Consider the following 20,359-nt stretch of genomic DNA (forward strand, 5'->3'; position numbering starts at 1 on the left):
TGGCTTGAGTTTGCCCTGTGAAGGTGACTCTCAGCAGGTAAACTCTGAGTGTGAATTCAAATAATGATATTTACTTTATAAGACCCTCAGTGCTATTCTTCCCCCCACCCCCCGCTGTTGTTTTTTAAAAAGCAATCTGTTGTCATGAAAGGAGATTAAAACATTATATTCAACTTAAAGAAACCTCTCTTCCATACTTTCAGAGTTTTTTAGCGTTTTAGGAAATCTTTTCTAGGATGACTTGTTTATACTATTCTGATTGTAGTTATTGCCTTGGCACTGAAGTGCTTTTCAAATTTCTGTAAGTCCAGGAGAGCGTTTTCAAAATCAGACTTATTTCTTCCGTCCTTGGTGAATCTGTTAAGAGAGCGAGGCGGGTCCCCCAATCAGTGCCAACAAGCAATTCAAATTTTATAATATGGACCTTTTCCCAGCGTATGCTGAACTGAAGCAGTACGTTTCCTATATCTACAGACTATCAAACAGTTATCAGATGCTGATTATAACAACTTGGGATTAGTTTTAAACCAGTGACAGAGGATGAAAGGATCTGTGGTATATTGTGAAAATTTCTCTATTATGCAACTTTCTGTTGTTGGCCAGTTTTCAGTCTACAGAGATATTTTTAAAATCCTTAGTCATGTCTAATGTGGTCTAGATTATCAAAAGCATTCAACATCAAGAGCTGAACCTGAATTACAAGTACCTAAATCAAGTGGTGGGATTTCCAGCAGAGCATACCCCCTACCAACTCTGACTGTGCAAGCTGGTAGGCTGGAAAATTTGGTGACTTATTTCCTTGCCTAAACATGTGGGACTGCGTCTTCAAAAACTGAGCCCTAGATGTTGTCATGAAATTTCTATAAGGTCTTTCAAATCCCTGCAATTATCCTAGGTTATTGTTGCTGCTAACATTACTGTGAACAGAGATGGGAAGTAAGTTTATTTTTCTAGAAATAGTTTGCCTTTTAAAATGAGAGATGGAAATTCTCGTTTGCCTTAATAATGCTGCAGCATAAACAGACACAGCAGTAGGCTTATATTAAAAAAAAAAGGGGGGGTGGGGGGGAAGATCCCAGATGGTCACAGTGAAACAAGTGCTTGTAGAGAAGTTCTCTGAAATTCAAACAATAGAACTATTAGATGTTCCATACTCTGGGGGAATCGAGGAGGATTGTCGTTGACATCAATCAGCGTGATATTCACGGTGGTGGTCCCCGACAGTCCTCCCATCTGGCCTCCCATGTCTTTGGCCTGGATGACCACTTGATACTGTTCCCTGTTTTCCCTGCTCATGTCCGGTAAAGCAGTTCTGATTATGCCTTGGAGAAAAGAGAAAAAGAGAGAAAAAAAGAGAAAAGAGACAGGGGAAGGATAAGGAGAAAAATAACCCACACACTTTAATTGCTTTAAAACTGTGCAGACGTTAATGCATATCAAGCAAATAAATCCAATGTAAGGTATTTGGCTTTCAATCTATTACTAGTTTAATTTGACTTTAAGAAAAGAGCAAGAAACATAACAAATATATTATTTGCTGTTTATGATGTGTTAAATTAATGTAATTACTCTTCTAATGAAAAAAATATATGTAGTTGTTGAATTAATGAAACAATTCAGCTACTTTTCCTATATATTTTAATAACATATGCAACTTCCAGCCCTGGTGAGATTTTGGCACTATAGCGCAAGGCTGAACTCTATCTTGTCATGGATTAGTTATTTCAGGCTAGTAGATCTATAGATTTTAATACCAAACGGGAGCTGTGGTGGTCATCTAGGCCTATAGGTAACAAAATAACTGGATAAGCTTTTAAAATTTATGCTGGAAAATTGCATTTCGGTGTCTCATCTTCAGATAAGAGTTCCGTAGACATAACTTAAATGTCTCAGTAATTTATACAACGCACAAGAAGGACGGGGACCTGAGGTGGGAAAGCCCAAAATCCCATACCCTAAACAGAGAAGTAATCTCCATGCTTTTCTGATCTATATCACAGAAAATCTTGTCATGAAAGTAGACACTCACAGGTTTTCTTTAGGAAAAAAAAAAAAAGGAGTGCTTTTTTATATTTAAAAAGGTGGTGGCTTTGTCAGATTCAAGTAATGAGAACTGTCTCTTGTGAAGTGGGAGAATCAAATGTGGTGTCCTTTTTGGCTTGGAGGATTTATGCCCCTGTCTTTCCCCTCTCCAGAAGGAGAGCTCTTTGCAAGCTAGGTTTGGTATGGAAACTGCGCTATTATGCAGGAAAGACTGTAGCACACCTAGTCCTAGAAAGAAAGTGACACAAAGAAGATAAACTCTCTCTAATCTAGTGGCTATAGCATTTATCTCTGATCCAGGATTACTGGGTTCTGACTACTATACCTAGGCCTGTCAATGCATTTAACATTTAAAAGCAAATTGGATAAAAACAAAAGAGAATCCTGGAACCAAAGATGAGAACCCAGATCATCTGTCTCTTTTCACCATCAGCTGATGTTAATCAGCGTGATGCTCACTGTGGTGATCCTTGGTCATGGTAATGACCATGTGGCACTGCTCCCTGTTTTCATGCTCATGTCTGGGCTTGGAGAAAAAAGATGAAGAAAGGAGAAGGTGGAAAAAAAAATCTCTAACATTTTAATCCTAGATAAGTGCCCTGTTAATACTGTAACCGTGTGAATCTTATTATCCCTTTGGCATCCCCTTGCTATATTTCACAAATAAATTGTTTTAAAAGGAAATTAGATACGATAGGCATCTTCCAAGCATGTCCACGGGATTGGGAACTTCAGGGAGCATGGGTACCATTGCACTTAAATTCTCAAAGCAAAATGATTTTATTCATGTGCAGAAAGAGAACTGTTAGGCAAAACAAGGTCATGTCTACTAAGTCTTACTTGCATTTAGGATTAGGTATCTGCTAATTTCTTTGTTTTGAACCACAATTTTGGATACATGTAGCCAAAGTTTACAGGATTTTTTCATGTGTTTGTCTGATTTTTATCTATTTTCCTGTATAAGAGTTTCAAGGGCTTCCATAGATTAAATCTTGTTTAATTTTAATAAGTGTTAGAACCAGAGCATAGTTTTACCAAATGCCTTGACTTAAAAATTGGCAATGATCAAGAATCTATTACAGACATTTATAAATATATACTTCCTTTGCCATTGTGGATTTTTTCCCCTTCTGATCTGAACTTGTTCAGCTCCCTTTTTAAAATGAACAGATGAAAATTCCAGAAAATGGTGTAAAATAAACTTTTAATTACTTTCATGGTTCTTTGAATCCTTTACACCCTTTCTCAATGGTAGACTCTTACAGTGAACAACTTCTGGAAGTGTTATCCACATAAAGGGCAGTAGTTCTTCTTCTACAATAACTTTTTTCTTTTTTCTTTTTTTTTTAAAGAAAAAGGATACTTTACCTGTAATTCAAATTCCTATTTAGAAAAAGTGTAAGTACTTCCACAATGTAAGTCATTTCATGTCATAAACTTACTGTGAAATTGGAATACGGTTAAAAGTATCTTGATCCCTGTATCCTATCTCTGTCATTGCAAAAAGTAGGACCACGTGATTTGCTAACCTGTTTCTGGATCCACTGAGAAATACGGCTGTCCCTGGAGGATGCTGTACACAATTTTAGCACTGTTTCCGTAGTTGGCATCATCAGCATCTGTGGCTGTCACTTGAATAACAGATGTACCTAAATAGATACCACACAAGGAATTAGTGGATTTTAAGACAGCTACTTCTTATACAAGAAAAAGCCACATAGGCTTTTATTTCAGTAAAAAACTGAACAGCATCCACTGGAGGAATCCAGTGTTATCTTCTGCAGACAGAATATTTCCTTCCCAAGCAAACAGTAAAATAAATTCACATCTTCCTCATGACTAAAGCTAAAATCATTATCACTAAAGCTCTGTGCTTCACTTAAACCTGAGTAAATGCATAGGGATTGGCATATGTCTTTGAAACCCAGTGCAGCATTAGTTTTCTTCCTGTGATCAAACAGATTTGAGAATTGTTTCCTGGTAGAAACATGACATCAACTGAAACTGTTCACTAAAGTTGTAGGCACCTTCTCTGTGAAAAGAATTATTAAGATTTTTAAGTCTGGCTTAACTGACACTGAAACAAATTTCCCTAGACTCATTTTCTGCTAGAATGACAACCTCCAAATACCTTAATTCAGGCTGAATAAAATATTTTGTCTCATACTAAATAATTTTAAAGATATTTTTAAAAATTAGCTCAGTTTTGCAGTCAGAAATGCAAATTTATTTTTTTTCTCTTGATCAAAATGATCCACCTATTTGGCAAATAATTTCAGTTAAACCGCAACTACATTTTTTTTAGCAAACATTTTTTTGCATGAAAATGACTTACACAAGTCCTAGATCACAATGAGGAGAATATAGGATATGCGAGATTAAGAGCATTGTGAGCCAGTACTTTGGATGTAGCTTAGGGATTAGAAGCAAATGCAAGCTTCTGAAAGCCCTTCTTATGAGATTTATAAAAGGACAAAGCTATTCTCATAAGCTTTTATTTCTCAGCAATTTTCAAGATGTCAGGATACATTTTGCTAACACAATCTAGAGCTGGCAAATGTTTGGATAAATGCAAGTGGTCCAGAAGTTAGAAGTGTAAAGGTCCTTAAGGGGATATAGCTGAATAGAGGAGGAGCTCTTTATCCCATTTTTGAAGCTTTTTTTTATATCTTACTTCCCTGGTGAACATTGTCCACTTACAGGGATATCACTTCCTGTCCTAGTTTTTCTACACCTCCAGTATATCTAGATTGAAGTCCACCTAGGTAACTTGCAGCCACACACCAGCCTAGACTATAAACTTGGACGATTCTCATTCCCCTGTGACTAATGGAATAGCAGTGCCTCATAAATCATCTATATGAAGTCATGGGGAAAACAGAAATCCGGAGTAACCAAAATCAAAGAATTATGAGAACAGCTGTTATATTAGGTCCGCTTAGATACAGATGTTTTCTCTTCATAAGTCATATCAGCTTATACACAATACTCATACCTATACAGTAGTAACAATGCCCATTATTTTAGTTCATCTGACTAGTGTGACAATAGAGGAGAAATACTTCTATCCCTGCAATAATCAGCAGAGCAAAATTACAAAAGTGCTTTGTCACAATTCATTACACTCTGAAGAGGATTTTTGCTACCAGCACTCAAGATTACTTTTTGCCTGATTAAACAGTTAGCAGTCGTCTATGCACCAAGGTGAGCGGTAAAGATAATCCTGAGGTGAATATTTAAAGACAGCTTCATCCCTAACAGGGTCCAGCAGAACTATCGGTCTAGCTGCAAAATGAAGACTATTCTCCCATAAGGAATGTAAAACTCAGTGACTCCTATCTGCTCTGAAAAAGGTAAATAAGATAAAGCCAGTGCCTTCTCAGGATCAACAGCAAACAGGGAGTCAATATCACTTGCTATCCTGTTTAAAATGAAGAAATCATCAGTGGAATGAGCATCAATCACATTCTTATACTGTGAGCTACTGTAGCATGTAAAAGTTGAGCAAGAATTAGAGGAAACCAAAATAATAAAAAAAACACACAAACAAAAAAACCCTACTTCAACAGGAAAATTTACTTCTCTGGCCCTGTTTTGGCACTGTCTTGGGATTGACACCACTAGTGTGAGGTTTACTTTCTTCTCCTGGCTTGCAATTTTCTTTAAAAAAAATCCTGAAGCCTGTTTTGAAGATTTTTTTTTTTTTAAAGAACAGCATTCCAGAGCTCAGAGCTATCTGAGTAATTTTTGCCCTTGTTTCTTTGGAATGTATATCTTTGTTTCCTAAGGCACAGTGTCATATAATTAAGTTGCCGAGGAGAGTGCAGAAGAAGCTGTAACCCTATAGAAACTTTGGAGGTCACTACCAGATAATTCAAGTGGATCTGATATAGAATGAGATCCCATTACAGTCTGCAAAATCTTGCTATTTTCTTTTGTTTGTCCGATTCTGCAGAGTGGTGAAAATGTGGAATTGGAGCAACTGCTGCTTCCTAGTGAACTTATAGCATGATTGGGAAAAGTGAATAACAGTAGTACTTCCTCAGGAAAAGGTAATGTCAGCATGCAGTTCACTCTCTTCTCTGCTAGCAAGGTCTGCTGCATCATAAAGAAGGATCCTTGGGAAAATAGGCATGTAAGCTTGTAACTTCTCTGCGTTCAAGGTCAGGAATTCAATGAGTATGGGCGGTAAAATGAACCAACTCAGAACTAGCTATGAAATTACTGGAAATGGGGTAAATGAAGCATGGGTTTTTTAAGTAAAGCCATTTGTGGGCTATTCCCTGCCCACCCAAAAAGTATCCACAGAAAGTGGATTTTAATATAATTTTTGGCTAGATTACCTCACCAGGAACCTTTTGCCCACATGTGTCAGTGTGATTTAAATTATGAATCAGGCTACTAGGTTAGAAATTGGAAGCCTCCTGAGATACTTCTGCCACTCCCACCATGGTCATAGGGAGCAAGTCTGAAACCTTCAAGGTATAGTAGAGAGGCATGTGTGACAATTCCCTTTGATTTTCACAATCTGTCACTTCGAGAAACACGTTTGTCAAGCTTTGAGCTAGGGTCTAACTTCTGTTCCAAGTAAAAGCCCTATTTGCTTTTGCACCACAGTTTACAGAGAATCAGTTATCTGTTAAAGGAGAGCTGGTACAATGACCCAGATCTCTTGCCCAGTCAGGTTTTGCAATCACCTGCAGAGGTAAGGCCATATGAATAGGAATATTGTTATGAGTCATTGACTTGGTGTCAAATAGGAAAAGAATCCCTGTCATTTCTGTCTTGTAGCTTGTCAGGAGAAAGTAGGTGAAGCCAATATATATGATACAAATATGGCCACACCTCCGACAGTCTTATCCATCTGTGTCCTCCCTGTCAGAACTGGCAGGAAAGCTATCCTTATAACTAAACCTCCCAAACAGAAAAATCTCTCCAAGTGCGTTCTTCATAGCCATGTAAATAAGTTGGCCAGGAAACTGGTGCAGCAGATGCCAGAGAAAATGTGAGACTGCAAGAGCAATCTAAGGAATAATAAACACATCACTTATCTCCAAAACAAAGAGAACGTGAACCCAATCTCAGCTAGCATGCCTGTTCCATCTCAGGGTAGGCACTAACTCTCAGAGTTCTCAAGAGGCATGGTTTGTTTTGTTTTGTTTTGTTTGGATGAATTCTTAGTATTTTTTTCAGATATCTTCCAGATTACTTTATGGGGCTTTAGCTCTCAGTTTTCTATGTCTGCATGCAACGACCAAGGAATAGCAGTTTGTCCAATGTGTTGAATTTGCCAGGCTTCATGAGCACTGAAGCTTCAGCATTGATTTTTTTGTTTTTGTTTTCCTCTTCGCTTAGGTGGTGGCTTGAGTCTGGAAACTTAGGCAATCTGCTAACATATCTGAGGGAGGCAGAGTCCTAATATGAAGGTGGAAAAAATTTAGAAAGGGGATAATTATGAGGATAATCTGAGAGAAGAAAAATCTAGACCAAATATGTATAAGTGGTACTGGTGTGTGTGACTGTGCATGTGTATAAGACTGTGGAGGCCAGACAGGAAATCTGTATTGGAGAAAGCATCACTCCACTTGGTATCGGAAAGGAGTTCCATTAACACGAGTTGCAGAAGTCACGAGGAGTGGGATATAAAGTTGAAAAAGCATTTCAGATGAGGATATTTTTCTGAATTATGTTTAAAATTCTTTGGTTCCATGTGCTACTCAGTCTTTGAAATAGTCTGGTCTCCTAGCACTTTACCAAACTGCGTTAAAAAGCTGATATAAATAACAAGTAGAAAATTGGTCTAGTGCAAAGAAGGTCTGCTACTAGATGGTACAGGCACACATTTTGCTACCTTTTCATGTAAAATTTTACTCTTCAGTATGCATCCCTTGTTCCTACTTGGTTTCTTCAATGGATACAAATTAAAGGAACTCCTGATAGTCAAAGGTATAGATCTATGCTGTTTGGAAATGCTATTTTCCTGATAACTTTTTCTGTAGCTTTCGTTTTGAACAATAAGCTCCATCTTAGGTGAAGTTCATAAGCAACTTATGTTCTTATGATAGTATTTTTCAAGATGCCAGCACGAGTACTGGATCCAAAGTGACAATGTTTTAAATATTTTTCAGAACCATGACATTTTATTTCCAAAGGGAATTCTGTAACTTCAAAATCCATCTTGAATTTGATTTTGAAATTTTTAATAAAAATATGATTTTTATTAAAGATAAAAAAGTTCTGTTCAGACTTGAGTCTTATAACATAAAGTTTTTTAAAAAGTCACTTGAAATTTAAAAAAAATATAATTGGGAAAATATTGAAACAGGAAGTTTTTGACATTACCAGAAATCTTCATTTCTATTTTTGCTCAAATCAGCTTCTGTCAAAATTGACAGTTATTGAAAAGTTCTGATTTTTCATAGACTTTTTTTGCCCAGCTCTGTTTAAAAGAGAGCTCCACTCAAAGCTGAAAGGCAGTTTCATTTTCAGAAATAGAAGACCAGCTGGAGTAAATGGAGAGGCAGTCCTTTGTCTCCCTAAAGGACAAGCTCTTGTGCTTACTTCCTGTTTTCAAGCACAATGACAATCTGCTGTTCATCAAGTTTATTCATGGAGAGAAGATTTTAGAAGTGAATTACTTTTACAAGCTGAAAAGAATTAGGAGAGCTGTGGAAAACCTCTGGAAGCAAAACTGGGAATTTTCTTCTGTTAGAAGAATGAAGAAAAGTGCAGGGGTAGTTTTGTTAATTAACATGGCTTCAGGGGTTCTTTTCATGTGGACATAGTATAGAGATGCCCCTGCTGAAGACCTGAGTGAAATATTAAGTGAATTGCGGAAATATTAAGGTATAGTAAACCAGTTTTCTTTCTGAGAAAAAGTTTTCTCTCGCTGGATAGAAGTAGTCTGTGCCTACACAATGAACTGGAGAAACTACGAACTAGGAGCGGTCATAAGCAACTACCAAGGCGGAAAGAGTTTAGTAACACATGTAATTCACCACTAGGATCCTGTTACCGCATCAGTTGGACTACATCACATCAGATTACTTTCTATCCAAAGGGCAGGATTAAACAATGTTGAGATATAACCCTTATGATCCTTTAAATTTGACTGGAAGACAAGCCCTACATAAAAAGCTGGAGGACTAGAGAACTGCAGAGTGAACTTTGCTTTTTTGTACATGACCTCAATTTAGAAGAGATTTAGCTAGACTGCTTTTTCTTTGATATAGAAAGAGTTGAAAGGTTAGTAGCATAAAAGGCCTGTAAGAGCAAAGGGAAAGGAAGAATAAAAGCAGAAAAGGAGCAAGCGTCAACAGGTAAACAGATAAATGATCCCAAGCTAGAAGAATAAATGGGCATGACTGAGAAAACCAAACAAAATCAAGTTATAACAGATAAGGAACGTGCAGAACCAGAGTCAAAGGAGCAATAATAATATGACAGAGGAAAATGAAGAAGAAACTTAAAATGTAGTTCAGCCATATACATTGAATAGAAATGTATAACAAAAGAGGAGCAAAAAGACTGGATAAAATAGGAGATCTAGTGTTTCATAAGTTTCATTTTACCCATTTAATTATTTTCAATAATCCTCTGCGTAGCTGTGATGCATAACTTCATTTCACTTGAAAATATACTGTCTCACATTTTTGTGCGTATAGTCTTGCATAATGGTTGATTGGGATGTCAGCTAATGTGCTCGCTTCTATAGGTGGGTACCATATTTTCTTTGGTCTGGCTGCCCACTGACTTCCTTTGCAGCAATCACAAACTTCTCACCTCTGTGGTGAACATAAATGGTCACTGTAATCCCTGCTAATGGCACTAAAAATAATTAATCAGAGACTCAAGAAAAAGAAGCTATACTGCCTAGTATAGTCCTACCTTCTTTTTCAGAACTACCTTTTCCTCTCCCTTTCACTCTATACCAGTAAAAACAAAGGAAACTTATCCTTACATTCCTGAAATATAAGATGCTACTTTTATACAGCTTTACTCTGGAAACATTCCTCCATATTTTATAGATATAATAAAGAAATAAGACCCATTGCTTCTTGTGTGTTGTGTTTCAACATTTTTTTTTCTAAAGTTGCCTTTTATATGACAAAATGAAGTCACATTTTAGATTGTGTTATAGGGACTTGTGCTAAAGAAGTAAGTAGGTGCTAATGTGTCTCACCACACCGAAAGATGTGCAATGTGACTAGGCTAGTCTGTCTTTAATCTGCCTGAAATGCTGTGTATGGTGGAGGCTTTTGCCACTGAATATAATGCATAGGCCATTGTAAAGTAATGTCTGAGACTGAATTGGAAAAGAATGGGTAAAGCCTCCTGCCCTTGCCCCTCCTGCTGTCCGATGCCTTGATACAATAACTTCAGTTTTCCTTTAGTAGCAATTCTAACTGTGAAGTGCATCAGATGCCCTGCATGAGAATTTGGAAAGCATTATGGACACAATAAGAAGTGGAAAATAATAGAAAGAATAGTAGAAAGAATGAGTCATTTGAAATATTGGTGGATGAACAAGTCTGTGCATGCTTTTTCTTTAGGGAAGCTTTTTTTCCCTTCTCACCTTAAAGAAAGTCACTTCTGGAACAGCAGTTCTGCTGCTGTCAAATGGCAGTGATAAGTCAGACAAAAAAAGTAGTCAGACTCTTGCAAATGTTAATGATGACTAGCTTTACTAGCCTGGTAACTAAAGAGATACAGTATAAAGAGATCTGTCATCCATAATAAATACACTGCAGCTTAGAAGTCGTTTCTATTTTGTCCAACATGCTGCACAAACTTACAATTAGGAAATACACTGCTTTTAGTCAAAGCAAGTATTTGCAGGCTATGTTCAAAAAGAACTGAAGATTAAGAATAAGAAAAAAAGAATCTAAAAATTATCCTTAAATTTTCTATTCAAAATAATGAAGAAACTCACCAGTTGCACATTTCTGTGCATATGGCAAGGCTGTTCCAGCTTGAATTAGTTGCTAATGAAATCAATATATTGAAATAGCAACAAGTAATGCCACAATATGGCAGGTAATGACCTTGGTTATTTTTCCTCTGACCACGTTAATCCTTTTACAGAGCACCTGAAAACAAGCCAGCTCTGCTGGCAAGCATCTGCAACCCATGGTGGATAGGGCACAGAAGCTCTGCCACAGCAATCCCTGAAGGAGTCATTCCCTTTTAAAGATGAGGCTCAAGGATCTTGGCATTTTGTTTTCTGGAATTCTCCAAAATAGAGAAAGAACCTTCAGCTGTTTTTATGAAAAACTTAAGAAGAGCTTGTTCTCTCGCGATCCTGCTAGGTCGTAGTAGTTCCTAAGTGGTAGTTCCTAAAGGTTACACTATGGCTACCTATTGATTAAAATACTTAATTTTGAATCAGAAATTCCAAAAGAGTTTTCAGCTGTATTTATAAGATATGGAAGTAATGGAAGTAGTCACAGGTTTGTCATTTCTTCACTGCTCTCAAGGCTCATTGTTCATTTAGCTCGGCTTTAAGAACATCATTTATTTAGTTATCTTTACATGGTTATTTTGCCCCACCCTCAAAACTCTCTGCTTGTTCACCTCTGCCCTCCCCTTTTTTGACCGAAAAAGTTCTCTGGGAGCTTCTGGATAGTCTTTAAAGCTTTCACGTAAAAGGAAAAAAGTAAGGTTAAAAGAAATAGATTTTAATAAATGTCATTTTGGGACTAAATTTGGAGTTTCTGAGGTACATGGCCATACACTTCAGAGGACAGTATGCTATATTTCACATCACAGAGAGGTTTATGTTTTGCAGGGGGACTTTCCTTGCCTAACTTTCATTTACTCTTTTATTTTGAGCTTGGCTTTTGTATCTCTTTATCAGATTTTCGGGAGTTTCTCCGCTATGGATTTCTATCTGTAACAGGGACTGGAACCTCACTGTCATTTGCATCTTCAAAATTCTTTTGTAATACAAGCAAATAGCAATCTTAACAGGGTCCCTAGATTTTCCAGGGTCTACGGATACGAAGGTAAGATCAGAAACTGCCTGTGAATCTCTATTATGACCATGAGAATGCAGTGCATTATTATTAAGACAGTAGATTGGGTTCATATTTGCTTTAATCGGGGATGATTTTGTCATCTATGGGAACTATTGTTTGAGCGGTGATAAATTCTGTCTGTTTCAATATTAATATAACTGTAGAAAGTAGTCATTTTCTATGAAAATGTAGTAAAGTAAGATATTGTTGGTAAACTCAAATTTACATTAATTTAATGTGTGATTCTTGAAAGCCTCTTACTTCTGTCATGGTTAGATAGTGTGGATGTTGTCTGTGGAAATGATAACAAAGCTGTAATTTGAAAGAGAAATAGAATCTAAAGCAGAAACAATGAAACAAATTCCAGAAGTATCTTCGTCATGGGCTTTTTTGAAATTGCACTAGTTAGAGTACTATTTTTAGACAACAGCAAAGCAGTTCTAAAATTCACATATGTAAGTATAAATATGAATGCATATATAGATGTATATTTAGACAAAACCCTTAAAATTTTAAGTAGGAATGCTCTAGAAACGTTCCTATTATTTTTTCTAGACATTTCATTCATCTTCAAAAGTGTTCAAATGTCTTGAGTACAATCTGCCAAATGATTCACATGCACAGTCTTCTGCTAAGTATTACTGAGTTGCCAGTAGGCTGCCAAATCGATCTGTACATTGACTGCAGGAATATAGTGTTTTGGTCATAGTGAATTATGCATATCATGAGGATAGTCTCATCTGGGCAATCTCAGATCTCATAGATTTGAAAACTTCTAGTTGGAAAATATTACATTTATTGATTCAAAATCACTAGTGGAGGTAATATTCTTAAACTTGCCTGAGTCCATTTCCAAAATTGATTTAGACACTGGGATGTCTAGGTCTCAGTGAAAATTAATTGGACATATGGTCCTAAACAATTTTTCGGCTTCTTCAGATGGACGTAGTTTCCTGATAGCCAGGCTATCTTTTAAAATGTTATCCATGAGTTCATTATATCCTAGTCTTCCAGTCCATGAAATATAAGACCTTTTCCTGTTCTCTCTCTTCCAGCCTCAGTGTGCTAGAGAGGAGGTTATTATTTAGGTGTTTTGCACAACTGTCACATATTTTGACTTTATGAGAAAATAAACCTTTCGATTTTTTGTTTATGCCTCCAATATACTGTGTACATAGCCCTATTTATCACAGGCTATTTATCATTTGCCTTGGGGCAGAATGAAGTAGCTGTTACTGAGTTGACTTTCTGACAGGAAGCTTTGATGAAAATTTGTGGCTTATTGACAACAACACTGTTTCATGTAGGTTATTCATGCTCATCTGTACATAATTCAATGGATAGCAAGTTAGGTATTTTTTTAAAAAATTACCAATTAAATGTAAGCAATATTTTATTAAAAGTGAGGACATGAACAACTGTTCCGTAAGCAGTAAAACTGGTATTGCAGAGAGCTTAATCATACTTGATCTTAATTTCACAGTATCACATCTATATGAGGTTGCTGGGAAAAGCTATTCCGGAAATTCTTTTGAGGCACCTGATTACATAGCTGATCATAAAGTAAATGTGAGCTTCAGAATTGCTACCTTTGTGAAAAACTTAGAGAGACATATTTTCCTAGATATTAAGAAAAATGTGGTGATTGAGGTGAGAAATGATAAAAGTCTATTGCTCCACATACTTAATAAATGATGAGCATCAATGGGAATAATATAGAACAATTTTCAAATAAGAAATGGCTAGACATGTTAGTCTATGATAAGTCTTTTCTTATTTTCATTTTCTTGACTCTATGAAAGCAGTGTATGCCACAGAAAATTTCCAAAGTGTCTATACGATTAACAAGGTGAAAAAAATATAACGTAATATGGAATTTGAGCTGAATCATCATTAATTGAATGAAGAAACACACACATGCAGTAACTGCCATTTCTATAATTTATCTTCTATGTTACCAGAAACTTCTTATTATCAATTTTCATGCCTATTTTCATGATCTTATTAAAATAAATTCCACTTTTGACTTCTGTAATATTTATAAGCTTATATGTATGTCTGTATGCATGTATGACCACTATTCTAAGTGAAGAAGTAACTCATTCAATAGCATTGCATCTGTTATTGGGCAGACACTCAAATTCCATCCATTACTTTAGGGAGCCATTTTCTGGCCTCCTTGAGGGAGAATAGCAGAGTTCTGGGACAATAACATTCCTTTCTTGAGCTGACTGTTTTGGGTGGTGTTACACTGCAGCAAAACTGTGTGAGATCATTCTAATTCACATGAGATAAAGTCTTCATTTCTCAGTAGCTCTACTAAAATTGAAGGCCGGCGTGGAAAGTGATAGCTCGTTAAATGAGGTACCCAAGATTAATAAGGATGTTGGAACCTGAACCTTTTGTTTCCTGAATGAGATTAATGTGCTTGATAAGACTGTTATCTTTTTGGAACTCTGAAAGTTATGTTCAAAGCATCTTTGTGCTGGGTATAACACTTAGTTACTTTAATTTATATTGCATCGGAATAACTTGTTGCATATTATTTTATACCAATATACAATTTATTGTCTCTTATATACACATTTTAGAAATACTTAGTATTCGTAGAGAAATCTGATGAAGAAATTTGCCTTTATGTTTCACTTACAAAATAGACACTGTCATATGTTAGCATGTTTTTAAAGAATAAGCCTGGCATTTTACACTCATCCGCATAAAGTTAGCAACTGGAATATATATTCAGGCACTCAAGTAAGTACTTTCGTTTTTAAAAAATACTGAAAGGCTTTTGTCTTCAAGAGATTACACTAAGAGCATTCCAAAGGCTTGCTGTAGTGCTTTGATTTCACAGAATAAAAGAATGAAATAGTAGTTCTCAATATAACTTATAAATTTATTTTATCATTACGTATAACTAATTCTCAAACAGATTTAATTCAGAGCTAGTTAATTCTGCTTCATGACTGAGATCTGTGTGTCCAGTCTTCCCAGGCTAGTACAGATTCAATATTTGAGAAATCCTACTCTCAAAAATCATTTCAATGAAGAAAAGGCATTTCTTTCAGCCACCTAAGACCACATAAGTAAGTTAATTATATGGTGTGAGACAATAGGAGAGAACCCTGTGCATTAGCAAGGCAGAAATGGAGAAATTAATGTTATGACTTTAAGAGCAAGATCTGCCCTTAGCCAACACGTTACCTCCTTCCTAGTATTAACTTGCTTATTTTAATCTTTTTGTGCTGCTTTAGTTTTAATACGGGATATAACGTACCTATTCCTCCATTTGCCATGTTTCTTCTGATAGAGACAGATGTGTTTTTAACATTAAAAGTGTTAATTAGTCCTAGCTATCCCAGTCCTTAGCATGAGCAGTCCAATTGCTGCAGGCTCCTGTATGGTCACATAAATGTGAGAATGGGCTCACTGTGTACCCTTTTTGTTGTAGTATATCTTCAAAGAAGCAAAATTACTTGGTGGCTGTGCTAGCAACAGCTCATGAAGGAATAAATTAGATGCCTGTAAGCTGGTACCATGCATAGGAACTCAATATTTACTGCAGCTCCTAAAACAAGTTGCACATGGCTGTGAATTGTAACACATTTATATTAAAGGTGGAAATACGGGCCAAAGCAACATAGCTATCCCTTAACATTTTCAGACTGACATTGAGATTTTCACCTTCTAGTTGTGAAGCCATCAAAGCTACAGTGAAAGGGCCTTGGTTTAAGATCCCAGCTGAAGGACAGCATCTCTAACAAGGCAGAACATCTCCCATTATACTGCACTGCAGTGTGAGCAAAAAACGCTGATGTAAAGCATTCAGGCCCATTATGGTTTTGTCCAGAGATTGGAGTGTTGAAGTTGAAAAACTACTGAAATAAAAGGAAGGGAAATGGATACATCAAACAATTTTTAGTGTAAGCATGATACAGGCACTTTTGACACTAATTTCAAGCTCTGATCTAGAGAGCTCCAGACCCACTTTCTTTTTTATGTGCACAGATAATGGGGAATAAAATGGATGCAATAAAATAGCCATGCAAACAGTATTGCACGGAATCATTTGAGAGAGATGTAAAGGGAAGCTTCATTCAAGACAACTCAGGCTTGCAAATCCCACTCGGCCAGAAGGCTCTGTCATGCCGAGGGCGCTATGACGCCCGTGACTGCAGGGGCTGAACGTGTCTCGCCGTATCTACTGGGTAGGGTTGTCTACTGGCTGTCCACTGATAGGTGGGAAAGCGCAACACATGGTGATTAAACAAACTCATGGTGACCTTGAAGTGATATCTGTTAGATTTAGGCCAGTCGGTTTACAAACCTTCGAGCCCTACGTCCTGCTTTACCACTTGTCTGTCCTGCTTACCGGTCACTGCGTTGGCGCTGCTGCCATCTGACCGCTTCCCCCAAGGAGCGGCTGAGCCCCGTATGCCATGACGGGTGAGCAGGTGGAAGTGTGCGGGAGCTCAGGCGCGGGCACAAGCTTTGAAGAGAGTCTGCTGGCAGCAGCTCGATTCCCTTCAGACAGAAACGTGAGAAATATTTACACTTTACGCCCTGTGTTTACAGTAAGCGCTTAGCCCCCTGGCTTACTGACAGCAGTTCTGCACAGGCTGCCTTTTTTCCCAAATCAGGAGGCAGCGGTTTCTTGCGGGGGGTAAATAGATGCTTCTGGATTCCCCGTCGTGCTGCCTCAGTCTTGTCCTTTCGTAACAAGCTGAGAAAGAGTCATGCTCCCCAAAAAGGGGTGGCGGGGGAGAAAAAGAAAATAAAAAATTCAAGGAACTCTGTTTAGAAGATCTAAGGATTTTCTTGCTGAAGAAAAAATGAATACATTAAACTATGGACTTACATACATTTAGCTATGCACATTTAGCTATGGTTAACTATCGCTGAATAAAACAGTCTCTCCTGCCCTTTCCTGCTATGTTCCGCACGCTCCTATCGCTTTCCTAGCGGCAGCTCCCGTGCTTATCTAACCTCCTCTCATCTGATCCAAGGAACAAAGCTAGCAGGAAAAGAATATTACAATCAAACAGCTTATTTTTCTGCTAATCTAGTTCCCTAAACTGACTTATTGTGGGGTTAGACAGGGCAGCAGGTAAGGCATAAGATCACACAGCCAGGAACAGAGAGATAATAAAAGTACAGCTGCTCCTTTTAGTTGTAGATTAAAGATCTGCTTATCTGCAATGTTAAAGTATTCTGTAACGCGTAAGTTTGTGAATTATTTGAATTCCTCAGAAATACTGATTTGAATCCTATTAGCACCGATTTTTGTCCTTCGTTTCTCTGAATGTGCCGTATCTCTCAGTTCTTTCTAGTACGACATTAATATACTCTGTGTAAACTTTAAAGGGACTGTAGTTTGGTGGCTAATGAGAAATTTTTCAAATTTGTCATCACAGTTTCTTTATTCAAGCTTCTTCCTTACTTTCATATATATTTCAAATATATACTCATTTTAAAGAGATTGCTTGTATTAGTTTTTTAAGAGATTTTTAATCAATTTCTTCTTCAGCAATGATGGTTAATCATTAATGGATAAAATGATTAATGCAAAGACAAAATTAATAAAGCTCTGACGGAGAAAGGATAACATTGAAATTCAGTATATACTTTTAATTTTATATATTATGTTAGGATGTTGAGTAGAAGCGTGCAAATATAATCTTCCCAAAGTGAAACTGTTAACATACAAGCATTAAATACATTGCTTGATTTGATCCTAAAAGGCAGCTATTGCTTTTCATTCGAGTCAAGGTTTTTTTTATTGCTTTTTTTGATCAGATAGTTATTTGGGAATGTTGTAAACTCATAGGATTTCCCATGAGGATGGTTTCATTCTGGTTCCTTTAGAGCTGAAGATTCTACTTTATACGTAATTTTGTGTGTCTAGATACACACTCCCTCTATAGATATACCTGAGGAAAAAACATGATAGTTGTGAATGGACATTTAAACGCTACATAATTTGTATACATTAATCCTAAGATAAAGTCCATTCAGGAACCTCCTAACACTTTTGTCATGTCCAGCTTTAAGTCAATGGAGCTATACAAATTCAAAGTAATCTGTTCATAGTATCAGAGCTCCAGTAAGTAAGTTACTTACAGAAGAGATCTCCTTTTTGCCAGTAAAATGCTATCCGTATTACGTATGGCGCTATACAAATGATAGAGTAATTTAAGGAAAAGAAAAATCGTGACCTAAATAGGATTCCTTTGGAGTTTCAGTGATTCTTTTTTTATAACTGTAAAAACACAGTCTGAAAATGAAGCACACCCCTCATGCTTTTCAGAAAATATTCTTCCTCACGCCAAGCACAAAATATTTACAGAGCAGACTATATACTTTCCTAACAAAAATTTAGGGTAAGCCTATTATAAAAAAAATTCTATGCAAATATCTAACAAGATGCGTATCCAAAATAAACAAAAAACCAAAATCCCCAAAGTTTCGCCAAACATTAAATCTATATTCTATTAAATGTTCTTAAAAAAAAAAGAAAAAAAAGAGTTGTTCATCCTTTTCACTTTGATGGTTTCTTTAAAAGAAGTTTAACGAGGCATTGAATTCTTATTTTATATTATCAGCTTTATTTTGTTGAAAGAAAGGGAAAATTTCTTCTTCATAAAGACTTGTTTCACAAATAACAAAGACATCAAATTTAAAAAAAGGTTATAGTAATGCATGCAGAGAAGAGAAACCTCTTCTGGCAGATTTTGACAACTATAAAGGTCTTGAAATTCTTTAGCTATAGTGGTAAATGCAAGCCTAAATATAAGAAGTATTCTAGGCACAGGATTTCTGCCACTGTGCTTTTGAATGAAATCTAAAAGGAATTCTTATGCCATATTCTAACTGCAGAATGTAAAATATCAACATGTGGAAAAATATTGATTTGAAATATATCTTTATCTTCAAGCTAAATTGATTTATTTTTGAACAAAGTGTATGTTAACAATTAGCATTTCAAAATTTTGCAGGTTAGCAAATTAGTTTCTGCAGGCTTGTGACAAAGCTACGGCAGTCAGCCATAGCCTTTGTTTTTAAGTGTCTGAAACCAGCAAAAATCTGCAGTGGAGAAAAAGATAATTATTTCCTGCTGAATTATGAAAAATGAGAGCTACCTTCATTTACACTTTTACATCTGTACATTAATGCTTATTTACATAAGCAAAGTCAGAAATAGAAAATGTGAAGATTACTGTATTTGTTTTCTTTCTTTCTTTCTTTCTTTCTTTTTTTTTTTTTTTCCTGCAAGGCCCACTTGTTCTTGTAAGACCTTCTTATACAAAATAGCAAAATGTTCTTGAGGGATGCATAGTTTTGATGATATGACACTGGAAAAAGTGATGTAACTGCTAAAGTAAATATCAGAATGCAGTCTTATTGAAAGCCAATGGTAGTCGTGAGACTTAATGATTCTGAAGAGAGACTGTAGGAGTAGTGAACAATGATAATGTAGCTTCTAATATAATCATGGCCTTTGTGTAACTGATGTTGCAATATATTTCACTGTATTACCAGACAGTAGCATGGTAACAAAGGTAGCAGTAGTAATGCATTTTACCCTGCATGTTTTCCTGCAATTTCATTTTTCTTTCTTTTTTTCTCTTTCTCTTTGTGAGTACTTATACATATATACATACATGTATGTGTGTGCATATATATCTATTAAAATATGCATTATTTAGAGTAGCTGCTAAATATAATGCATGTGGTAGGCAAGCTGTAATTCTCTATGTCTAGTTTAAAACTCGCATTTATATTTCATATATAATGCCTCTCCACCTATCCTAGTGAGAAGAAATCTTTTATGCTGGTGGTATTTGCAGTGAAAAAAAAACATAATGGGAAGGTTAGTAATTTTAAATTTAGCCATTTAAAATATGACCCTCTATATCTGTACGCTACACAAATCTTATTATGTAGAAATTCTGCAGCAGGAGCTAGCTGCCTTTGGTTAGATCTATACAATCCAGAGTGGCTCGGTGGAGTTGAGTAGGAAGAAATGAATGCCAAGTTAAATTAGGCATTATCCTTTCTCTTGAAAGGATCAATTTAAAGATTAAAATTGTGTTATGAAATACTTATTAGCTCTATGCTAAAGATGCTTAATGAGAACAATGGTAAACCTTACCCACTAAAATTAGCAGGATAGGTAAGAGAGAATGTAATAATATTGACCCAGGAGTCAAAAGGAATTGAACTTCACAAAGCATCTTATTGCTAACTTCCCTCTTTAAAAATATCTTAATAACTTTTTCTTTTATCCTGAGAAAAGTCAT

At 36.3% G+C, this 20,359-nt stretch overlaps 1 protein-coding gene across 4 annotated transcripts in view; it reads right to left on the reverse strand.

Moving 5' to 3' along the window:
- The window catches only part of CDH9 (cadherin 9), a 94,662-nt gene that overhangs the window by 20,159 nt on the left and 54,144 nt on the right, over positions 1-20,359 (reverse strand). For all 4 annotated transcript variants that reach the window (XM_068931506.1, XM_068931504.1, XM_068931505.1 and 1 more), the window contains exons 4-5: positions 3,573-3,692; positions 1,155-1,322 (exon numbers count right to left, since the gene is read on the reverse strand). In XM_068931506.1, coding sequence (XP_068787607.1) covers positions 1,155-1,322; positions 3,573-3,692 — 288 coding nt within the window. The remainder of the gene's footprint in view (positions 1-1,154; positions 1,323-3,572; positions 3,693-20,359) is intronic.

The sequence above is a fragment of the Struthio camelus genome, chromosome 2 (genome assembly GCF_040807025.1).
Source record: "Struthio camelus isolate bStrCam1 chromosome 2, bStrCam1.hap1, whole genome shotgun sequence".
In the NCBI taxonomy this organism is placed as follows: domain Eukaryota; kingdom Metazoa; phylum Chordata; class Aves; order Struthioniformes; family Struthionidae; genus Struthio; species Struthio camelus.